Source organism: Xenopus laevis, chromosome 1L (genome assembly GCF_017654675.1).
Source record: "Xenopus laevis strain J_2021 chromosome 1L, Xenopus_laevis_v10.1, whole genome shotgun sequence".
Classification (NCBI taxonomy): domain Eukaryota; kingdom Metazoa; phylum Chordata; class Amphibia; order Anura; family Pipidae; genus Xenopus; species Xenopus laevis.
This window is the reverse complement of record NC_054371.1, coordinates 151,514,858-151,539,240: the sequence shown is the minus strand read 5'-3', so window position 1 is coordinate 151,539,240 and position 24,383 is coordinate 151,514,858. Positions and strand designations below refer to the sequence as shown.

General features: G+C 39.3%; 1 protein-coding gene across 9 annotated transcripts; it reads right to left on the bottom strand.

Moving 5' to 3' along the window:
• Positions 1–1,426: 1,426 nt before the first annotated feature.
• Positions 1,427–23,554, bottom strand: LOC108714877. Of its 9 annotated transcripts, XM_041565016.1 has the most exons (12): positions 23,488–23,507; positions 21,565–21,705; positions 20,351–20,498; positions 18,523–18,614; positions 18,222–18,415; positions 18,014–18,083; positions 17,817–17,945; positions 13,205–13,380; positions 13,100–13,111; positions 12,748–12,783; positions 7,366–7,445; positions 1,427–1,556 (listed from the first exon to the last, which is right to left on the bottom strand). In XM_041565016.1, exons 4-12 carry the CDS (start codon positions 18,539–18,541, stop codon positions 1,466–1,468), a joined length of 807 nt encoding a protein of 268 aa, XP_041420950.1. In that variant the 5' UTR covers positions 18,542–18,614; positions 20,351–20,498; positions 21,565–21,705; positions 23,488–23,507; the 3' UTR covers positions 1,427–1,465. The 9 variants fall into 9 exon arrangements, with proteins under 9 accessions (XP_041420950.1, XP_041420946.1, XP_041420955.1 ...); XM_041565012.1 differs by lacking the exon at positions 21,565–21,705 and having other exon boundaries at positions 23,488–23,552; XM_041565021.1 differs by lacking the exon at positions 21,565–21,705 and having other exon boundaries at positions 23,493–23,514.
• Between the last annotated feature and the right edge of the window lie 829 nt (positions 23,555–24,383).

Genomic DNA, 24,383 nt, shown 5'->3' with positions numbered 1-24,383 from the left:
GTCAGATTGTTCAAAGTGAGATGTGCCCCTTTTTGATACAATCATGTGGCAACATGGCCTTCCTGAGGGTATTATTCTTACTTATGTATATATAGCACCAGCATATTCAGTAGATTTACTATACGACATTCACATCAGTTTCTATAAATAGAGTATATACAGTACATTGATCTAATACTTACTGGAAGGCCAATGCTGGTTACAATAGCTTATCTCAAACTCCCCCAAAGGTTGACCCAGTTTAAAGGGTTTGTTCACCTTCCAGCACTTTTATTTTCAGTTTATTTGTTTTAAAATAGTTCACACAAAGACTTTTTTAAAATTACTTTCAATTTTTTATTTGTGATTGTTTGTTTAATATTAAAGTTTAATTTTTGTAAAGCAGCTGGGGGGGGTCACCGACTCTGAAAACTGTTCTAAATTGATACATTTAGTTGATAAATTTCTTATCTTTTTCCCTGCTGAGCAGAATCCCTGTGTTTAAAGGAATAGTTCAGTGTGAAAATAAAAACTGTGTAAATAGATAGGCTGTGCAAAATAAAAAATGTTTCTAATATAGTTAGTTAGCCAAAAATGTAATGTATAAAGGCTGGAGTGAATAGATCTCTAATAAAACAGCCAGAATCCAACTTCCTGCTTTTCAGCTCTATAACTCTGAGTTAGTCAGTGACTTGAAGGGGGGCCACATGGGACATTTCTGTTCAGTGAGTTTGTAATTGATCCTCAGCATTCAGCTCAGATTCAAAAGCAACAGAAATGACCTATGTGGCCCCCCCTCAAGTCTCTGATTGGTTACTGCCTGGTAACCAGGGTAACCAGTCAGTTTAAACTAAGAGAGCTGAAAAGCAGGAAGTAGTGTCCTGACTGACATGTTATATCAAATCACTCCAGCCTTTATACATTACATTTTTGGCTAACTAACTATATTAGAAACATTTTTTATTTTGCACAGCCTATCTATTTACCCAGTTTTTATTTTTACACTGAACAATTCCTTTAAGTAAAGACAGCTGTTATAATTGATACAATAGTTGCCACAGATGCTGCTGAGAAATGTATCAACTAATGTAGCAAATTGTAACAGTTCTGCACCTTAATTACTGATCTACCAGATTGAAACACCTGTCTCTGGTTTAACCTTCAAACTTCAATTTTGGAAAAACAGTTAAAAATAATTAAAAAAAAATAGAAAATTTAAAAAGTTATTTCTGGTGAACAATCTAAAAACAACTGAACTGAAAAAAGTGTGAAAAACAAAGAACAACCCCTTTCACAGTTACTTTGCCATGAAAACCTGTCACGATTCAACAGCTGAATAAAGTTGCATAACATTGCACATTTTCTCGCTACTGTATAATACAGGCATTGATCTGAATTAGAAACTATAAAGCACCATCACATATACACTGTCTGGAACTTGTCTTTGTGCTTCTTAAATGGGAAGTTGTTGTTTTTTTTTTTTTCTTTACTGAATTCTCTTGCGTTTATGTTGTCCAGTTCTTTCATCTTGCTGGCTGAGGTACTCCATTGCCCACTGGATTAATCCTTCCGAGTAACTACAAAAGAAAATTCAATAAAACAACAAAGAAAGGGACATGTTTATTACAGTATGTGGTGTAAAAAAAAAGAGTGGGATAATACTCCGCACAAAACCAGGCCTCACCGTGTAAAAAGCGGAGTAAAAAATGTCATGCATTTTATTCTTAGAGTGACTTCTGCCGGAAGCAATTTAAAATAATGGTGGCAAATTTGGCTTTCGATTTGGAGTAAAATAACACACACCTTGATAAATTCACCATTTATTTTACACAGCTTTTTACATAAATTTCTGTGCATTTCGTTTTACAGAGCATAATAAATATGCCCCTATGGGGCACATTTACTAAGGGTCGAATTTCGAAGTGAAAAAACTTTAAAATTCGACCATCGAATTGCAGTAGTACAATAGTCGAAGTCAAAGTTTTTTTTTTTTGTTTTTTTTTTCGAATATGGCCATTTGCGAACAAAGTAAAATCGTTCTATCGAACGATTAAATCCTTCGATTCGAACTATTTAATCGATCAAACAATTTTCAAAAACGTAGACTTCTAAAAACTTAGCCAAATGTTGGCTATAGGTTCTAGGAGGTCCCCATAGGCTAACATAGCAATTCGGCAAGTTTAAGGTGGCGAACTGTCGAAGTCGAAGTTTTTTAACCCTTTAAGTGCCAGCAGAATTTCACATTTTGGTTACGCGAAATGCCAGCCGTTTTTAAGCATTTTGTGCTCTCTCACTTTAGGGGCATTTTCTGAGGGGAAACCTATAGTTTACCTAGGAAAACTATACATTGTTTTTTTCGGTAGAAACTGAGCTTTCTAAATCTACCTGAGTTTTCATGTATTTCCACCTGTGCAAAAAAATTTATTGTGCTAAATACCAAAAAAAATTGAAAAATTACCATTTTTCATCGTATATCAATTTATACCAGAAAAATATTTCATTTTACAGATGAAAATCCAACTGATTTGGAAAGCCTTATGTCTCTCGAACGTGCCAATACCAGATATGTATAGTTTTAGGGAGATTTAGGACTTCTGTACAGCAAAAACTCCCGGCAGTATATTACTGAATTTTGAAAGCACTAAGGCAGAAAACGGCATGCTTTAGATTCCAAGGCAAAAAATCCTGAAACCATAGGTTTACCCCAGAAAACCATACATTTTTGAAAAGTACACATTCTGCCGATTACAAAATGGGTAACTATGTCTCTCTACTCCCAACTACCAAACAGAAAAGCTTGTCTGAACATAGCGGTTTTTCAAAATAAAATTCAAAATTTTGGAAAATCATTTCAAAGGTTTTATTTTGCTGCTCCGCATATCCCAAACTATATTAGGTACCAAGAAAAAGCACCTGCAATATGATTGCCAGGGGTCCACTGAACAGTTTGATACCCATTATGCATAGGTTTACCAAAGTATCTGGCATTTAGAGACACCAATATGAAGTTAGCACATCCAAATTGTTCAGGACTTTACTTCAGCTACTGAGAAATCAACACATTGACTGCATTTTTTGTGGGGTAAAAACACAGAAATATATATTTACCCCCCAAACCCATATATTTTTGGAAAGTACACATTCTACAGAATCTAAGATGGGTACCCATGCCTTTCTGCTCCAAACTACTGAGTCGCAAGGCTTTCCCAAAATTGTCGGTTTTGGTGAAATATCTGAAAATTGCCTCAAACCTTCAACTTCCCAGCACCATATCACCCATGTATCATTACGTACTAAGAAAAAGCACCCTAAATATGATTGCCAGGGTTCCTCTGAACATTTTGGTGGCCATTGTTCATAAGTTTACCAAAGTATCTGGCATTTAGAGGCCCCAAAATGAAGTTAGCGCATACAAACAGTCCCGTGGGTAACTTCAGCTAATGAAAAATCAACACATTGACTGCATTTTTGTGGGGTAAAAACACAGAAATATATGTTTACCCCCCAAAACCCATATATTTTTGGAAAGTACACATTCTACCGGATCTAAAATGGGTACCCATGCCTTTCTGCTCCAAACTACTGAGTCGCAAGGCTTTCCCACAATTGTCGGTTTTGGTGAAATATCTGAAAATTGCCTCAAAGCTTCAACTTCTCAGCACCATATCACCCATGTATCGTTACGCACCAAAAAAAAGCACCCTAAATATGATTGCCAGGGTTCCTCCGAACAGTTTGGTGGCCATTGTTCATAGGTGTACCAAAGTATCTGGCAGTTAGAGGCCCCAAAATGAAGTTAGTGCATACAAATAGTCCTGTGGGTAACTTCAGCTAATGAAAGATCAACACATTGACTGCATTTTTGTGGGGTAAAAACACAGAAATATATGTTTACCCCCCAAACCCATACATTTTTGGAAAGTACACATTCTACAGAATCTAAAATGGGTACCCATGCCTTATTGCTCCAAACTACTGAGTCGCAAGGCTTTGCCAAATTTGGCGGTTTTGGTAAAATATTCTGAAAATTGCCTCAAAGCTTCAACTTTCCAGCATCGTATTGTCCATGTATCATTACCAGCATAAAGCATTCTAAATATAAACATAGGGGTCTACTAAACAGTTTGATGCCCAATGTGCATAGATATACCAAACTATGTGGCGCACAGAGACCCCCAAATGACAATATGTATAGACATTTTCACGGCTGACGCGCTGGCTGCTGCAATATAACCACCCGGTGTGTGTATTATGCGACATTAGACCACCTAACAGTACAGAGACCCCAGAAAACCATATATTTTCAGAAAGTACACATTCTGACGAATCCAATATGGGTAAATAAGTCTTTCTACTGCAAACTGCCAAACTGCCAAGCAATGCTGAACATAACGGTTTTTATCAAATTTCTGAAAATCGTCACAAAGCTTGAATTTTACCCCATTATATGCCCCACATTTCATAACTTATCAGCATAAAACATCCTAAATATGAACGCCAGGGGTCTACTAAACACTTTGATGCCCAATATGCATAGATATACCAAACTATGTGGCGCACAGAGACCCCCAAATGACAATAGTATATATACATTTTCACGGCTGACGCGCGCTGGCTGCTGCAATATAAGCACCCGGTGTGTGTAATATGCGACATTAGACCCCCCTAACAGTACAGAGACCCCAGAAAACCATATATTTTCAGAAAGTACACATTCTGACGAATCCAATATGGGTAAATAAGTGTTTCTACTGCAAACTGCCAAACTGCAAAGCAATGCTGAACATAACGGTTTTTATCAAATTTCTGAAAATCGTCACAAAGCTTGAATTTTACCCCATTATATGCCCCACATTTCGTAACTTATCAGCATAAAACATCCTGAATATGAACGCCAGGGGTCTACTGAACACTTTGATGCCCAATATGCATAGATATACCAAACTATGTGGCGCACAGAGACCCCCAAATGACAATAGTGTATATACATTTTCACGGCTGACGCGCGCTGGCTGCTGCAATATAAGCACCCGGTGTGTGTAATATGCGACATTAGACCCCCCTAACAGTACAGAGACCCCAGTAAACCATATATTTTCAGAAAGTACACATTCTGACGAATCCAATATGGGTAAATATGTGTTCCTACTGCAAACTGTCAAACTGCAAAGCAATGCTGAACGTAATGGTTTTTATCAAATTTCTGAAAATCGTCACAAAGCTTGAAATTTACCCCATTATATGCCCCACATTTCGTAACTTATCAGCATAAAACATCCTAAATATGAGTGCATGGGGTCTACTGAACACTTTGATGCCCAATATGCATAGATATACCAAACTATGTGGCGCACAGAGACCCCCAAATGACAATATGTATAGACATTTTCACGGCTGACGCGCTGGCTGCTGCAATATAACCACCCGGTGTGTGTATTATGCGACATTAGACCACCTAACAGTACAGAGACCCCAGAAAACCATATATTTTCAGAAAGTACACATTTTGACAAATCCAATATGGGTAAATAAGTGTTTCTACTGCAAACTGCCAAACTGCAAAGCAATGCTGAACATAACGGTTTTTATCAAATTTCTGAAAATCGTCACAAAGCTTGAATTTTACCCCATTATATGCCCCACATTTCGTAGCTTATCAGCATAAAACATCCTAAATATGAGCGCCAGGGGTCTACTGAACACTTTGATGCCCAATATGCATAGATATACCAAAGTATGTGGCGCACAGAGACCCCCAAATGACAATATGTATATACATTTTCACAGCTGACGCGCTGGCTGCTGCAATATAAGCACCTGGTGTGTGTATTATGCGACATTAGACCCCCCCTAACAGTACAGAGACCCCAGAAAACCATATATTTTCAGAAAGTACACATTCTGACGAATCCAAAATGGGTAAATAAGTGTTTCTACTGCAAACTGCCCAACTGCAAAGCAATGCTGAACATAACGGTTTTAATCAAATTTCTGAAAATCGTCACAAAGCTTGAATTTTACCCCATTATATGCCCCACATTTCGTAACGTATCAGCATAAAACATCCTAAATATGAACGACAGGGGTCTACTGAACACTTTGATGCCCAATATGCATAGATATACCAAACTATGTGGCGCACAGAGACCCACAAATGGATATATAGTAGATAAAATTTACATAGGCAAAACAAACTAACACAGAACAGTGTGAAATGCAAATAAATCACCAAAAACTAATAAAACCACAAAAATCAATGCTTTTTTTTTCACACTAGTGTAATCGGCCACCAGAATTACCGTTTGAATATTTTAGCTGGGCCAAATCGATTATACGGACAGAAACAAGTGAACAACACAAATGCAGAGCTGAAAATGCAATAAAATGGCTAAAAATTCAATAAAATGGCTAAAAATGCACCAAAATACCCAAAATTGCAATATAACCACCAAAATAACATACAAAAGCTATTGCACAGTACGGTTAGCGAATACGCTATTCGGAACGGCAATAAAACATTTTTTTTAGCCCAAAAAGATACGATGCGATAAGAAAAAAAAAAAAAAGCCATATATGTACATATGCGTGTGCACAACGGGTAAATTGCATGTTATTTGCACGTGTGCGCGTGTGCAAGTGTACATGGGTGCTGTGAGTATGTGTGACCCCCCCAATCCCCAAAAATCTATGTGTGAGTGTGTGTAAGTGTGAATGTAAGTGTATATTACTGTAATAAGTGTGTGTTGGTGTGTTTGTGTGTTTTTGTGTGTGTAAATGTTACACTTACCTGGGGTAGATGCATCAGATCGATGAGAAAGGGTCCCACGCAGCAGATCTCCAGCTCCAACGGTCAGCAGCCATGGGGGGGCGGAGCTGGGCGGAAGTGCAGTGCAGGCAGCAGCAGGACGCATAGGAAACGCGTCCCTGCTGCTGCTTTGGGGCCCCTGGGCGATCGCGCCCCAGGGGCCACACGATCCCCTGCTCCGCTCGTTGTCTAGGGGCAGGGGATCGTGAAGGAGCGGAGCGAGCGGCTCTAACAGCCGCTCCTCCGCTCGCAAACCCGGAAGTGCTGCAGAACGTAGAATCTACGATCTGTGGCACTTTGGTCCTTTGATCCACAGAACGTAGATTCTACGTTCTGTGGCACTTAAAGGGTTAAAAGAGACAGTACTTCGATTTTTGAATGGTCGAAGTATTTTCAATTCGAGTCAAAGTCGAATTTGGCCTATTCAATGGTCAAAGTACCCAAAAATTACTTTGAAATTCAAAGTTTTTAAATTCGAAAATTCACTTCGAATTCACTTCGACCCTTAGTAAATGTGCCCCTTAGTGTTTCTAGCTAATCGGCAAGCTATATATAATCAAAATACAGATATTTACACTCACCTGAGCTTATGTATAGCTTGTACCATCTCACTATGTGGCGGTGAATACTGATATCTGAATCTTGAACCATCCATGTGTTTCTGAAATTAAAATATATTGTGAGTAAATAAAGGTTTCTAAAGGGATCTAGCTGTCTGAGTTATTTAAGCAGTAGGGATATATATATACGGCCCTATAACCAAAACAGAGAAATCATTAATCAGTTATTATTAGCTGTTAGCTGAATGAGCCATATTTATTAATTGTCCCTGACTTCATTATTGAACAATTCTCCTTCAGCAAAGAGAGAATTGATATACTGCACAACAAACTGTTTAGTCAATATTGCTCAGTGCCGTAACCCTGCCAACACTCTCATGCTGTGAAACTGAGGTTGAGGCATTTCAAGGAGGGACTGGTAGTGATACAGATGAATCCAGTAGGTCTGTGGATATGAAGGAGAGGAGACCCAACGTATTAATTTCCAGCTAAAAAAAAGTTGCAGAATTGCATGAATATTGCTAATTAGAAATATTTTGCCAATTGCATGAACCATACACTGATATTATTTATTTTATACGGCTGTACATATGTACTTATGTACATAAATAGGCTTTTTCCTGAAATAGTAGTTACTGTTAAAGTGGAAACTTCACTGTAATTCAGGCTAAGGATGAATACAAATATACAGTAAGCACGCACATCTGGTTACACACTGGAGCAGGATAATCCTTGTGTACTCAGAGCTCTCCCTTCCTGAGGCAGGGGATTCCCAGTGCAAGGTTGTACAGAATAGGTTTGCTGAGATGGAAGTGGAAGAACTTGACTGGCCTGCATACAGGACTGACCTCAGCTTAACACCCATGAACATTAACTGCAAGTTAGGCCTGATTACCAAACATAAGTGCCCCACCTCACTAATGCTCTGGTGGAACCAAATCCCATTTACTGTATGTCTAAAGTAAATCCCGCTCAAAAGAGCAGGGGTTTTTAAAGCAACAAAGGGAAGGCCAAATTCAAATACATTTAGGATATTGGATAGGTGTCTGGATGTCTACTGGAAACACAGGCAAATACAGCATTATGCATACGGCAGTTGTGTTAAAGGATAACTATACCTCCCAAACAATGTAGGCCTCTATAAAAAGATATTGCATAAAACAGCTCATGTGTAAAACCCTGCTTCATGTTAATAAACCATTTTCATAATAATATACTTTTTTAGTAGTATGTGCCATTGGGTAATCATAAATAGAAAACTGCCATTTTAAAAAATCAGGGCCGCCCCTGGGATTGTACGATTCACTGTGCACACAAACAAATCAAACAAACTATACTTGTTAGTTCACATGAGCCAATTAACAGACAGAGTTCTGTCTTTTTGCTTCCACACTTCTTCCTGTTACAGTTAGAGTTGTAGTATTTCTGGTCAGGTGATCTCTGAGGCAGCACAGAGACCATCACGAAATGGTGGTTCAAGGCAAGAGATGTAAAAGGGCAATATTTACTTAAATATTACCAGTTTGGTAAGATTCTTTACTATGCCACTTAATTTGATATAAACTATCTGTTGCTTAAGTATTCATTTTCCTTTAAAATTCAATAGCACACAGCGAGTTTATTGTCCAGTTGAGAATTAGCGTTCCCCACGGACATCAAACCTACTGATATAAATTTGCATGACAATTTCTGTTTTTATGTCCAGTTCAACTGACTTGGGCAGACCCATTTCAATAATATGCAAAGGTATTTTCAGGTGTTTTGTCACCCTTGGGGAGTGAGATTTCCTGTGACGGCAAAACACTTCAAGTGCCATTGTCCGAAAGAGGGTGACATTTAACTGAATTGTTATGACTGAATGCAAATTTCAGAAGGCAGAAGTTGACAAGAAGCAAAGAGAGGGTCTAAAAAAAGATTGTTAAGTTGACCAATTGGAAGTTGCTTGGCAACTGTGTACCACTGTCTATATCATAATAAAAGTTGCATGTGCCCTTTAAGTAGGGAAATTAGGCCATTTTACTTTTGCAGATTAATTTGTTCCTAAGCCGTGGGGTTGAACACATTCTGACATGTGGAAAGCACTGGTGGCAGCAATTCTGGACTTGTGTTTACCCGAAGCCTCTGATTTACAGCAAGGGTGAGTACACAAGGATGTGTGTTTAATATATATTTGTCTTGCACTGTACAAAATCTTATGCCCTGACATTTTTTCATTTTAACAGTTAGGGGACAGCTAAGTTTTCTCCATCTGCAGACTGGCTAGTCTAATAAATATCCTTCTTGCTTCATATCCCATAACCAGAGGCATCGACTAATCCTATGTCATTTCCCAGGACATTGGTGTGATAATAACTTGGATTATTATCACACCAACAAAAAAAACAGTTTGTTCCAATCATTCCATGAATGCATGCAATCAATGCAGAAACAGTTTGCATGCACATTATATTTCTTTGCTGCATATTGACATACATTTAAGTGTGAAGTGCTAAATGACAAAGAAGAAACTCTTCCTTTATTGTACCTGGGCTGCTCCACCTCAAGATTTAATTTTCTTAATTTCCTAACAATAATTATGCCTAGTTTGCTCCAGTCTTGGAACAAGTTCTTCATTTTGCAGAGCTTGTGATTGTTGTGCTCCCTAATAACATACATATACAAATTTTGTACTGCCTAAGATAATTTTTTTGTTCTGCCCTACAGAGTTTCTGTTTTTAGAACTCCAGCTGCTGTTCACTTTCATGTCCACATGTCTAGCCCAGGGCTTGGGTGTAAGGAGATCAGCACCATTCACACACTTATTACTGAAGGTATCATTGATGTTTCATATTCTGAGACATACCATCACCACAAAAGGGGTACATGGATGCTGTATGTCTTACTGACATGCAGGGTCGGGTGTTTTGCAACCCTGTTGGGCCCCTATGGCTCCAGGCTGACCCTGCACTATATCCCATCCTATCCCTCTTCCCACTGCATACTACAGGTTCCTTTTACTCACATTCACTTTTAGAGCAACCATGTAGTGCAATGTAATGGCTTTAGTTGTACCACTCTACTAATACTTGTCAATTCATATCTGTGCTGCCCAGGATAAAGTATTAAAGGGGACCTGTCAACCTAAGAAATAATACAAAATCCTATTTTATTATGTTAGTCAAGCAAAATAATCATTACTTATACTATATAAATTATTTAAATCCACAACCACAGCAAACAGGCAGGTGCCATTTTGTAAACAATGTTGACAAAATGAAAACATAACTTGAGCTTTTTAAAAAGCAAACATAATTTCAAGCAACTTTGCAATATACATCAATTAAAAAATATGCAGACTTTTCATGATTTTTAATGGTTTGAAACAGTTCCCTAAGCCTAGTCGCCTGCTCTCCTGCTGATCTGTCTGACTACTTTGCTGAGCTGGCTGACTACTTTTACTTTGTATCAACAGCCAGCTGTCCTCAGCCTGCATCCTCCAAACCCCACAATTCCCTGCACACAAGATTTCAATAAAGAAAGGAACATCACAGTGCAATGCATTGTGGGTTATGTAGTTTCTGAATGCTGTCTGTAAACTGTGGAGAAGTTGTGTTTTAGTCCCTTCTTCCCTGCCAGGATTTCAAATGATGTAGAAAGAGAAGTGTTAACAGCTGGATTTCAGCATAACAAATGGCTTTCATTCATACTTTTTGAAGAAACGGGTAACAATGATGGATATATTAGGGGTTTCTGTGTTATGTGGGCCTCTTTATCAAATTTTGATTTTGGAAGCCGGAGTTCTCCTTTAAGACAAGCTTTGCTTTATCCCAAATTCTTGTTTATGCAGCAGAATGGGGAACCTGATGCCCATCTCCATGCATTGGCTACACAATTAGATGGTAAGGAGGGAAGGGGAAATGTGAGGAGTGCAGTGACGTTTAGAAATTGCAGAGTGAAAGTAATTGTCTGCCCTGCCTCTAGGCCTAAGGCATAGAGGTGGGGCAGGTAATAAATGATTGAAAGCCGAGATAATTAAATGTGTTGATAACATGTATGGATGTTCTAATAAAAAATAATTTACGTTTTATGTCCAATATGAAAAGAACTTGTATTATACAGCTTTTATGTCTGAGTTACAGGTCCCCTTTAAATCTCCTTTATTTCAGTTGGATTCAGCCATAGTGCCTTGTGTTTGCTGCTTTGAAATCTATAAATATGGCACCCTAGGAAACCTTTTCAAACCACTGTAAGTACAGAAACTTACAAGCATTTAGCACCAAGGTCATTCTAAATTACTGTTAGGATAACACCCACAAGTCACCAGCTGTTATAAACTCAGGGGTCACTTCCGCACAATATTACCCACATCTCTGCTTTCACCAATCATGGACTCAGGTCAGATGCCATCTCAGTCTATGCCAAGATCCCAGAGAAGCCATAATAAATGCAGACATCAGGTGATTAATTATATTCAGAACATTCCATGGGTGAGTCAGCGAGAAACGCTTATTTAGAGATCAAGAGTCTTTAGAATCCCTAAGTAATTCTTTAGATGTGAAAGACGTGTCCTAATCTGCATGTCCCCAACTGGCAAAGAAAGATATTCTGACTACTGTGTAAAAAGCAAAGGTGAATCAGTAAACATATCCAGAGCTTAGAGAGTCTTACAGATAAAAAGCTCTGTGCTTCTTCAGTTCTAAAATCTATTGTGCAAGCCATCATGGGAAAATGGAAGCAAGAGAGAGATGCACAGCTTTATCACAGAATCATTAGCACTCCCTTATGTCCAGTTCTACCTCTCGGAGAGATTAAGTTATTACTTGGCAGTCTAACTGCATTATAATGCTGATGAGAGATGGCGTTTCCACATATAAAACAAGTAGTCAGTGAGTTCAAAGGTTGGAAACACACCCTGTGTATGTATCATTGCTTAAATAATTAGAAACCTGGTTAGGAAAATTGTCAATATGTGGAGTGAATGGCAGCAGAGAAAAAATCCAAAAGCACGCCAATAATTTGAACTGTGTCAAAACATTTAGTTCGCTGATATACATCAGCAAAAAGGACAATGTCTACTCCAGGCCCTTTATCAAGCCTCAGTATGTGGAGTGAATGGCACATCTCCCTTCAGCTCCATAAAAAAAATACTGCATCAGTCTTATTGCTATCCTACTTTTTTCATTCCTACACCTTATATGTGCCTGACCAACGAATGCTGTCATTCAACCAGTGGGACTAGAGGAAGTAGAGGGGAGTATTTCAGAGCTTTCTGGATTATAACTTTCCAGATAACAGATCCCATTCCTGTACTGTAATACAATTTCCATTACAACTTCAACAGAATCTCTTGGAGCTTTATACATTCCAACTATGAAGATAACAAATCCAAGGAGTAAATCTTAATATATTTCTGTTCATGCTTACCCATATAAATGTAGCTACAGCAGCCATTGTGTAGGGCAGGGATCCCCAACCTTTTGAACTCGTGAGCAACATTCAGAAGTAAAAGGAGTTGGGGAGCAACACTACCATGAAAAATGTTCTTGGGGTGCCAAATAAATGGTGTGATTGGCCATTTAGTAGCCCCTTTGTGGATTGTCACCCTACATTGAGGTTCTGTTTGGCAGTACATCTGGTTTTTATACAAACAAAACTTGCCTCCAAGCTAGGAACTCAAAAATAAGTACCTGCTTTGAGGCCACTGAGAGCAACATCCAAGGGGCTGGAGGGCAACATGTTGCTCACGAGCTACTGGTTGGGGACCACTGGTGTAGGGTGTCTGTGGCCTCTAAAGGAAAATATAACCAGTCATTACCGGTAACTATTGTTCTTTCTGGCCCTGCTTGTAATGGTTTAAGCAAAAGGTCCACAATTTTCTTACCAAGGGGTCAAGATGTCTCTTCCTGGCAGAAGTTACTTCGCCTTTTTGTTTCAATAGCTGAATATTACTGCTTTGTTCAAGGGAAAGACAAGTAGCTGCTCCTTTTTCAGAGAATTCTTCTGGAATGAAGTCCTCTATGGAATCTATCTTCTGAGCACATTCCATAGTGCTTCCATCTAGAAGAGCAAGTGTCAAAGTAAGTAAAGGAGGTTAATATCCTATACATTTTATTTTTCAGAAATGTTCCAGTTACACTTTTATATTTAAATACTGATTATATTTTTTTTTATTGATATTTATTTTCATTTGGCACAGGGAGTTATAAATCAATGACTTTCCTTCTGATGTTTTTTGACATATGACAAGTTAATTACATCATTGTAATGTATGAATAGTTGAAATTGGCTTCACCCAAACTGCTCTGGTTCTGTCACCGGTCCTAGCCAATATCCAGCATGTTAATGGGAACCGGCAGCTCAGCCGTCTATAGCAACATGTCACTACTACAATGGGAGCACTTATTGCACTGATAATAGAACTTTTGCTGTTGCAAAGCATCATTGTGAATCTTGTAGTGATTAAAAGTAACGTTAAGGTCACCCATCGGATACTGGTTTTAAGCTGGCCATACACATTACGTTGCTGGAATTGGCCATGTTGCCAAAGGAGCAAACCTTTGTACAATTTGGTCATATATATCCTGGGTCAAATCAGGCTGATCCAATCATTTAGCCCCTAGGGCAATGATCAGATAATATGTCCCTATGTAGGCTATTGGTAGAGAACCACTTCAACGTGCCTAAGCAGGTCTGCTATGTGCTCAAAAATCAAATAATGCAAAATTTTGTGTTTTCATGCAAAATTCCTTGTGCACACCACAATTAGCTGTGTGAACTGTCCTAAAAATGTGTGTGCATGCACACAAACACACATCTTAAGGGAAACATTGTGCCATACACAGGCAGATATGAGTCTACTCAGTCTGAAGGGAACAAGTCGGCCACCTAACTCTGAGTGTGTATGGCCCTGAAGTAGAAATAAGTCAATATAAATTATATGAAAGTTGTGATATTATAAAACAAGTTTATAGAGCAAACCGAGGGCCACAAAAATAGCTTGAATATTCATATCTGACCTGTGGGTTTTCAGATGGACAACACACTTGATGCTTAAAACACTGTGCGCCTCTCTTCTGGCCCCAGCCTTAAGCTGGCCAAACATTTACCAATAAGAAACAGACAGGTTTGAAAATGTAATCCTCTAATGCAGGGATCTCCAACCTTCTGAACCTGTGAGCAACATTCAGATGTAAAAAGAGTTGGAGAGCAACACTTGCATGAAAAAATGTTCTTGGGGTGCCAAATAAGTGCTGTGATTGCCCTTTTGGTAGCCCCTATGTGGATTGTCAACCTACATTTGGAAGTACACCTGGTTTTTATACAACCAAAACTTGCCTCGAAGCCTAGAATTCAAAAATAACACCTGCTTTGAGGCCACTGGGAGCAACATCAAAGGGGGTTGGAGAGCATCATGTTGCTCACAAGCTACTGGTTGGGGATCACTGCTGTAATGTATTGTGTTGGTCAGTCAATGGTGCATTGGCAGATGAGGAAATGAAGACAAGCTGTCACCCTTTTGACTTCCAACTGCTGATTGCTCTTGTTCTCTCCACAAATAACAATCAGAACAATAGGAAGATAGCCATACTGTGTGTGACTCCTTGTACACTCTCTGTCTATTCTACCTCTGGGCCAGTTGGGTGGAGACAGTACATGGTTGGTCTGTGTATGGGTGCCTTAAACCTTGCTCAAGCCATTATTTTGTCATATTAGGCTTGCCACAAACTTCCTTAATACTTACCAATACTCTTTTGTTATTACAGCTATAATGCTCTTACGATAAGGGATGTGAGCTGGCAACCCAAGCTAAAGGTGCCTTAAATAGGACTTAAAATTGGGTTCTCTCATTGCCAGTGCAGCTAGTCAAACATGAGTATACAATGGGGTACAGTGGTTATTTAAAGAGATGGATGGATGTATACTAATCATTGTTTATATCAGCAACACATGCAAATGCTGGTGTCAGTTATCTGTGTACATTTATGATTAGGGCTTTGTGAGTAATTTAGGCACAAGCAGGGAAAAGACTTGCTATAAGTACATTGGTTGTACAATTCTACTCTGACAGTAAAATATATGGCACATATGTTGCTGTGACAAAGCAATCTATGTGCCATTACCAATAAATGAGGCTAGATCCTATTATGTACATTAAATAGTACTCACTGGCATTTATGGCACACGAGTTGAAGCTGCAATTCTGGTGAGGCAGCCTCTCTAGATCTAAGTGAAATAGCACCATATGTTGCTCATGACAAGTCTTTTTACCTAATGTCATTGGAGAACAGTTTGGCTGTCCTGAGCTTGTTGGTAGTCCCTGTATTTTTTACATATTCTATGGGAAAGAAATCACTAACACTCAGAATAAGCCATGATAACCAGATGTTTGAAGCAACAAAATGGCATATAACCTAAATCTAAAGGTTATTTGCTCCTTGTCATACAGCCATTATTTGCACACAGGAAAGAGAAAAATGTCACCACTCACATTCAGCCTTGGTCAATATACGTTACATAAAGATTAGGTTTTAGTATCATGCTGGGCTAAAATATGAAAGTGCATGTTCAACATCAAGGCTCTATTTTAATGCTCCATTTTAAGTGAAAAGGTAACCTATTTACCTATATGGTTTACATTTCCTTTATCTTCCTGTATACAAGATGTAGGGAAGTGACCTGCCTATCCAGCAAAAGAACATGTGCCCTTACATATATATTTCCAGATATTAGGAGCAGCTGGACTAGTCCATGCATCTGAGGCTTTCTCTAACGTCTGTAACCAGGAGGTATGTTAATCCCAGCTAAAGCAAACAATATGGCAGCTTCAAGGCTGCAAATATACAGAGAAATATTATTATTTTCAGTTACTATACTGCCTCTTCATAGGAAAACAGAATAACCCCCCCCCATGATTATACTACTAACATCACGCCAATTATGTAAAATATATATGCATTTCTGAGCTTTTTGTGTACATTTTCAAGGAGCTTTGCACAGCTTTACATACAAACATACATTCTAAGAATATGTAGGAGACTCAAAAAGGTTACTCTCTCCTCATGAATTCCTGGGTCTATAACCAATGGAAGGGAGATTTCCTAACTGGTCCCCTAGTTTATATAAAGGGTGGGAGCACATGGCTCACCTTTTTTAGTCTTCAACTTTACAGTAGTGGATGTGCTGGGAGAAAGAAGTCTAAAGACCCAGTTGCGACCAACAGCTTAACACAGTTGTAAAGCAAGAACCCCTTCACAAGGTTAAGATAGTGGTAGTTGATACTATCATAACACACTCATACAAGGTTGTGAGATAGACAGGCCAGGTTAGACAGAGTAGTATTTTGCTCCTCTGAGAAGAAGTGATGTGGAATCAGTGCTCTCCAGGAGACACCTGCCTAAAGGTGGCCATACACAGGGAGATCCGCTCGTTTTATCGATTTTCCCAAATGAACGGATCTATCCCTGATATGCCCACATTGAGGTGGGTCGTGGGCGATATCGGGCTGATCCGACCGTGGGCCCTAAGGACCAACAATCAGATCAGAATGGAGGTGATACAGGCGGTCAGATTGCAGGACTGCAATGAACAGATGCGCCCGTGATCCAAATGGATTTTTTACCCTGCCCGATCGACATCTGCCAGACTTTCAGCCAGATATCAATCGGGGACGCCTGTCGGATGGCCCCACACACGGGCCAATAAACTGCTGACTCAGTCTGTCGGCAGCTTTTATCGGCCCATGTATGGGGGAGGAGGCTTCCACTTCACTGAGCTGTCTTTTTAATAGTGAGACTATTCCTTACTATCTTCTACAAATAATGATGTATTAACTTCTGTAAACGGAGTATTCTTTTTTTTCCAGTAGGCTCTACAATGGCCTTACAGCTGTTGTACTCACAAATTTATTTAAATTACTATGGTTTAATAAACCATCTATTTTATTAAGATACAGTGGGGCTCCCCCAAAACAATTCTGAGGGACCTGGTGTGTACTTCAACCCAGCCACTCCCCATCAACCCACCTTCTCACTGCCCCAGGGGGATTCTCTAGAGCAGGGCTGTCCAACTGGAGGCCTGCGGGCCGGATGTGGCCCTCCAAGTTTCTGTGGCCACCAGTCTGCTCACGGGCTCCATAGACATCACTATATGACATCATCATTTTAATTCAGTCTGGCCTTCCAACATATAATATGATATAGAATTGGGCCATTATATGTAATAAGCGGGACAGCACTGCTCTAGAGCTATAGAAGAAGTAGACCCTGTTCCAGGTTCCCCTGCGACCACAGGGTCTGCTTCCTCTATAGTTATGCAACTGAGAGTTATAGTTCATTAGCATTCACCACTTTTTAAAGGCCCAGCTGAAAAACAGAGCAGGGTTTTCATTCAAACCCCCCTTCTACAAGTTACAACAAATTACCAAGTCAGTTCAGCCTATTTTATATACAAATACCATGCTGCATCTGAATGCAATTTGTGCCACATGCGGTTACAATTTTCACTAGCACTGCTCATAGTGGGCGAGTTGCTGATCTCCAGTAGGGGCTGCTCTGAGGTGTAAGAAATCTCTTCTTCCTCTTCTGATCCCTCTGAGTCAGCATTTGGATAAAAACAGCTGGAGCCTGCAGGAAAACACAAATGTTAGAAACACTGTATGCACCAACCTGGAATTCCCTGGCAGATTACTTACCAGCCTCTGGCCTTTGATCCTCTGCAGCATTCCGCTCAGTATTCTGAAGTGATTCTGAGCACCCACACACCTAAAATGTCAGATATTCTATGAGGGATACATTCAATAATCTTGTGCAGAGTTTTAAAAGAAATTGGGTTATATTATATTTAAAAAAATGCTTTCAGACCAAGAACTCGGGTCATTTGTCTGGCAGTGAGAGTGTTACCTGTGCTGAAGGTATGGGACTCTCTCCATAGGAAGATCTGGCATCTATTTCGTTTCTTCTGTCCGTTATTACAGTAGAACAATCACTGTCTTCCTTGTCTGAGAAAAGAGATGGGGATGTATTGTCCACTGCTGGGCTTGCCAGTGGTGAGACCCTTCCAGGAGAACTCTGGGCACATGCCAAAGGGCTTTCATCTGGGGTAAGGATACATGAAATGTGATAGGACACCAGACAAGATAGAAGAAATATACAGCAAGGAAAAGATAGCAAAGCTTCATGCTACAAACACATATAGACTCACCAGCTGATGTGGAGCCCATCTCCAGCAATGTAATGCAAGTAACTCCTGCCCCTCCACCAGTCAGTTCTAGTGTAAGGCCAGCCTCTCATAACCTGTTCCATACATTAAAGACATGTATCATTCTTTATGAATGCCTATTGAAGGTTGTATACTTATTCGTTAATAAGGTACCCACTTTTCATAGCATGACATATTTGAAAAGTACAGTTTATCGGCATTGTTATCTCAGCAGCTTAGGTACCTAATAATAAAGGGACACCATTTCTTCATAATCTATATTCTCTCTGTATTTAATAAAAATAAGAGCTAAATGTATGATTATTATTCCTTTTTTTACACTTTTGTCACTAATATAGCCCAACCTTTCTTAAGCAGCCATTGTTTCTTAGACTGGCTGGCCGAAACCTTCCATATCACCTACTGTCATACTCCTATGGGTATGGGTAACATGGTAGTTACATACAGTAAAATGAGACTCTCCACAGCAAGAACAGCCGCCTTTAAAGACAGATACAGTATTACTGTGTATTCCCCTGTACTAAGCAGAATTCAACTGGAAAATACAAGGGTATAGATTCCTTTAAGCATTCTGCAAATCAGTCCTGATAAGGGCTCTGCATCTTGCAGTGATGTAAACAATGGGTTTCAGATAGGATCCATGGCCACTCTGACACAATGCTCTGTTATAGAGACAGTTAAAAATCTCAGTCATAAAGCAGGTCAAGACTGCTGTCTTCGAGAAAAAGGAAAGAGAACCGAAGATACATATTAAATCATACAAGTTAACCTATTATTAAAGCAAAAATCTATGATTTTAGCACCTATATATTTTGATAATAACTCTTAAAGGAAAACTATACCCCCAAAATGAATACTTAAGCAACAGATAGTTTATATCAAATTGAATGACATATTAAAGAATCTTACCAAACTGGAATATATATTTACATAAATATTGCCCTTTAACATCTCTTGCCTTGAACCACCATTTCGTGACTCTATCTGTGCTGCCTCAGAGATCACCTGACCAGAAATACTACAACACTAACTGTAACAGGAAGAAGTGAGGAAGCAAAAGGCAGAACTCTGTCTGTTAATTGGCTCATGTGACCTTACATGTGGTTTGTATGTGTGCACAGTGAATCTTACGATCTCAGGGGGCGGCCCTTATTTTTTAAAATGGCAATTTTCTATTTATGATTACCCAATGGCACATACTACTAAAAAGTATATTATTATGATAATGGTTCATTTACATGAAGCAGGGTTTTACACATGAGCTGTTTTACTCAGTATCTTTTAATAGAGACCTACATTGTTTGGGGGGTATAGTTTTCCTTTAAAGCAGCCACCAATTACTTTCTACTGAATCCCATAACATCTATCTTTTAATATACTATAGGGTAGCCAAACTTCCCTCTAAACCATCATTAGCTGTTTTTTATGCACAATTTTGTGTGCAAAATTACAAATCCAAGCTTTCTTTTTCTTCCATTTGTCATAGTAAATGATAACTTCTGAACTAGGAAGTGGGTGGTGTAAAGGACAAAGTGCTTCTCCCATCTGGCTAAAATATACATGAAATAAAATTCTCTCAATCGCTGGGTCTTTCAGATATGCCTATTAACATTATTATATCCTCATGAACTTCCTGTATGTCTTCTTATTAACAGAATTAAATAAATAAATATTCCTACTTATTGCTGGGGCCTAGTTCCCCTTTGGAACCTAGCCTATTAGTGATGCTTCATATGGAGCTGTGATATCAAATTACATCTGCTGACACGGTATCAAGACAGATTTGGTAACGTCCCTCTTGTGTACAGACCTGGGCTTTTTGACAGGAATGCTTGAAAATCCATTGCATCTCAGGGTAAGAAAGCCGAAATCAGACACTGTAGCCTTTGAAATTCATACGCAGCATCAGAAGAGGCTTTGAGTGCTAAATTTCCTTAAAGAACTGATTGAATCACCATCTGTCAAGCAATTGGCAGTTATTTTCTATTATTTTCTATTAAGTCAATATCTCAAGCTTCAACATCTAAAGCTCAGAACCTTTTATCCCATAGAAAAAAAAACATTATGTTTTTCTGATACAAGTTCTACAACAAGGCTTAAGTGTGAATTGCTCAGGAAGGAATTGTTGCTTCTCTCTGACAGTAAATGAAAGATATTTCTTCTTAAGAGTTTGACTATTGTAGCACCATTGCCCCATCGTCCTAGAAGAGTATGGGGCATATTTATCATCGATTGATCAGAACTTGCCACAATCTGCTCTCTATTCATTTGTATGGGATTTTTATGGTTGTATTTATCCATGGGTGAATGTGAAACTTCACCATTCGATACGTGTGCCTCCAGATATCCCATAGTAATGAATAGAAAGTGGTGGATTTTCACAACCTCCCTGTTGTTTGTGCTAACTGGGAGAAACTGTATGCTTACTGTCTATAATATATAGTGCGATGGACAGAACAAAAAAAGTCACTATCTTCAGCCGAAGAGGTTAATATGTATTATTACTATTAGATTCAGTGCCGGACTTTGGGGGTATCCAGGGCCCATCGTATCTCCACCACAAGGACCCACCGCCACCATCACAGTCTTGAACTTTCCCACTGCTGCAACCTCAGTTGTGAACTCCCTCACCTCTGCAAACTCCCTACCAGGTCCGGACAGAGAATTAAAATAGGCCCTGGCATTTCAGGTGCACAGAGGCCCAATCAGCCCACACAGAGGCCCAAACAGTCCCCACCAGCCCACTAAATACTGACTTTCTATGGCACCTTATAGCAGCCCCTCTGGCATTTGCCAGATCCCACAGATTGCCAGTCCGGGCCTGCTCCCTACCCTACTGTAACCCACCCCAACTGCATACCTCCTGCCAGGCATACCCCAAAATCGTTCCTTAGGCTCACATTAAAATTATCTGGTTGGGGCCTGGGAAGGCAGCAGTCTTGGGTGTGTGGGGCTGTTGATGGTCAGGGTCCTCCTGGTTTTCTCCTGGTGCCCCAGTCTGACCCTGATTAGATTATCAGTTACCTTTCAGTGAAGAGAAGCACTGGTCCAGGGTCTGAGGTAAGTCATACCTCCCAACTGCCCGTTTTTAGAGGAACAGTCCCTATTTTGACAGCTCAACCTGCAGTCCCTCATTTGTACTGGAAAGTCCCATTTTTCTCTGCACTGAACAGCCAGAAAAAGAAACAATGTTTCTAACTTAATTGGCATTTGGCAGAGAGCCCAGAACAGCCACAGCTGCTTATAAAATACTTTTGTAACAATTTCAAGATAAGGAAATAAGTAATTGTAACAATGTAAGATAACAGGTCCCTTGGGAGAACTTAAGCTGGCCATAGACGCAAAGATCTGATCGTACGAATTGAGGATTCGTATGATTTTCGGACCGTCTGTGGAGAGTCCCAACATTTTTCGTCCGGCGGAAATCGGTCGTTTGGTCGATCGGACAAGTTAAAAGATTTTGCGGGTAATATCTCTGCATGTATTGCCGATCGTACGATTTTTAGAGGGAGATTGTCACTAGCTTTGGTCAGACATAACTATCGTACAATTGCTGTCAGGGGCAGAACATCGGCTGATCTGTTCTTTTACTACTTTATTTGATCGCAATGGTTAGTGGCAGGTCAGGAGATGGGGAAGTCCGGTCATTCAATGATTTGTACGATCGGATCTTTGCATCTATGGCCAGCTTAAGACTCAAAGCTTAAAGGGCAATTCACCTTCATTAGCAAAATTTTAATAACTGAAAAACACCAGAGAAATATGTTCAAACTTTCATAACCTGCCATATTTTCTAAAATGAACATGGTAATTAGGGGGGGTGGCCACAAACATGGGCGTGGTCAAAACATTTTGTTGCGCTGTGCGCGGCAACTTTTTGTTCCCCCTTTTTATTTCCAAAATGTTGGGAGGTATGATTATAATCACTTGGGGGGGGGTAACAAATTAACATTCCCCAGTGATTAACCCCTTTATTCTCCTTTAAATGAAAGATTTCATACCTCTATAAACAATAACACAATCCTGTTTCCTGCTCTGTTTTGAATTTCTAGCACAGAAATGGATATTCTGAGTAAATCGCCGTAAGCTCTGGGACTCCCGGTAGAACATTGCAATAAATTATTTACAACTTTTATATCTAAATGCTAAAGTGGATGCAGAAATGAGCAGCATATGTTGATGCTATTCAGAAAGGTACTTGCATTCAAATGTGCTCCTTTGCAACTTGCGGTGAGCACCAATACACGCCTTCAGCCTGCTCATTTTTAGTTGTTCTGTTTTTTTATTAAATTATTTTGTGTTTTTTGTTCAGCAGCTCTTCAGTTTGGAATTTTGGTTGCTAGTGTCCAAATTACCCTAGAAACCAGGCAGTGATTTGTATGAGAGACTGAAAGAGAAAAATGAATAGGAGAGGGCCTAAATAGAAAGTAAGTAAGAAAAGGCAACAACAAACTATACTTTTTTCCCTCACAAAAAAGGAAGGGAAAAACCAATTTTCCCTCACAGAAGGGAATGATTAAGAATAAAAACTATAAAGAATAGAAAATATAGACCAACTGCAAGTTGACCAATACTGCAAGTTAACAAGAAGGTGAACTGCCCCTTTAATTCTTTTTTCTTAATGCCACTCACCAGAAGTGATGCTATTCCAACACAATCGCAGCTCTGTGTGATTAATAACTGTGATAAGTTATGTTTTTTCAACTCATTAATCCACTGGCCTATGACTAGTAAAATAATTTCAGTGATAAGGAAAAACATAATTCTCTACCATCCAGCCCTACAGAATTGCAAATTAATAAGAGTTTTAAAAGAATCTTGTCTTGTGCAACACTTCTCCTTCATAGTAACTGTATCTGGTAAGTTCTGGCAATAAACATCTAATCCAACAATAAAAAACACATAAGTAACATTAACACAGAGTTACATGCTATAATAATGCCTTACCATACCATGGAGATTTTCTAGGTCTGCAAAGTCTGCCTCAGTTTCCTTCCTTTATCATACTTTGCACACAAGTCCGGGCATGTCTCCCAGTAAGTGTAAGAACTAACTGTTTTCCATTTCTGCCTCCCTCAGGGCATAACTGCTTTCTGCATTTTATTATTTGCAACATAAATTACATATGTTATTCCAGAGGCTTTAAAATGCTCCTTATACATTTTCTTGACTCAATTATTGAAAAGCAGCGATTAATATCCAGTGATTAAAATCATGGCTATTCGCCATATATTTTGCAAATCAACAAAAATGTTCTGGCTCCCCTGGTCGTTAGTGGTCAGGACCCCATTATAAGTTCAAAAAAATCATTGGCAGCCAGGGTCCCACATAAAAGTTTTTAAAAAAAAATTGGTGGTCAGCCGCCCCTCCCAGAAGTTAAAAAAAATCATTGGTGGTCAGGGCCCCCCTATAAGTTAAAAAAAACTTGTGCCAGGGCCCCCATAAAAGTTTTTTTAAAAAAAGCATTGGTTGCCAGGCCCCCCCCATGAATTAAAAAAAAAATTGGCGGCCAGGGTCCCACGTGAAAGTTTTTTTAAAAAACATTGGTGGTCAGCTCCCCCCCAGAAGTTGAAAAAATAATTGGTGGTCAGGGCCCCCGTATAAGTTAAAAAAGAAACATTGATGCGAGCCCCCCCATAAAAAAAAACAAAAAACATTGTTGGCCAGGGGTTTAATTAAAAAAACACATTGGCTTTCAATGGAACTTACTTTCTCCTCTTTGCTCCTTTGGTGGCTTTGGGTCTTTACGTGGCTTCAAGATTTCAACTTTGGGTGTTTACGTGGCTTTGGGTCTTTTTTCGGCTTTGGCTCTGGTCGGGTCTTCTGCAATTCGGGTCTTTTTG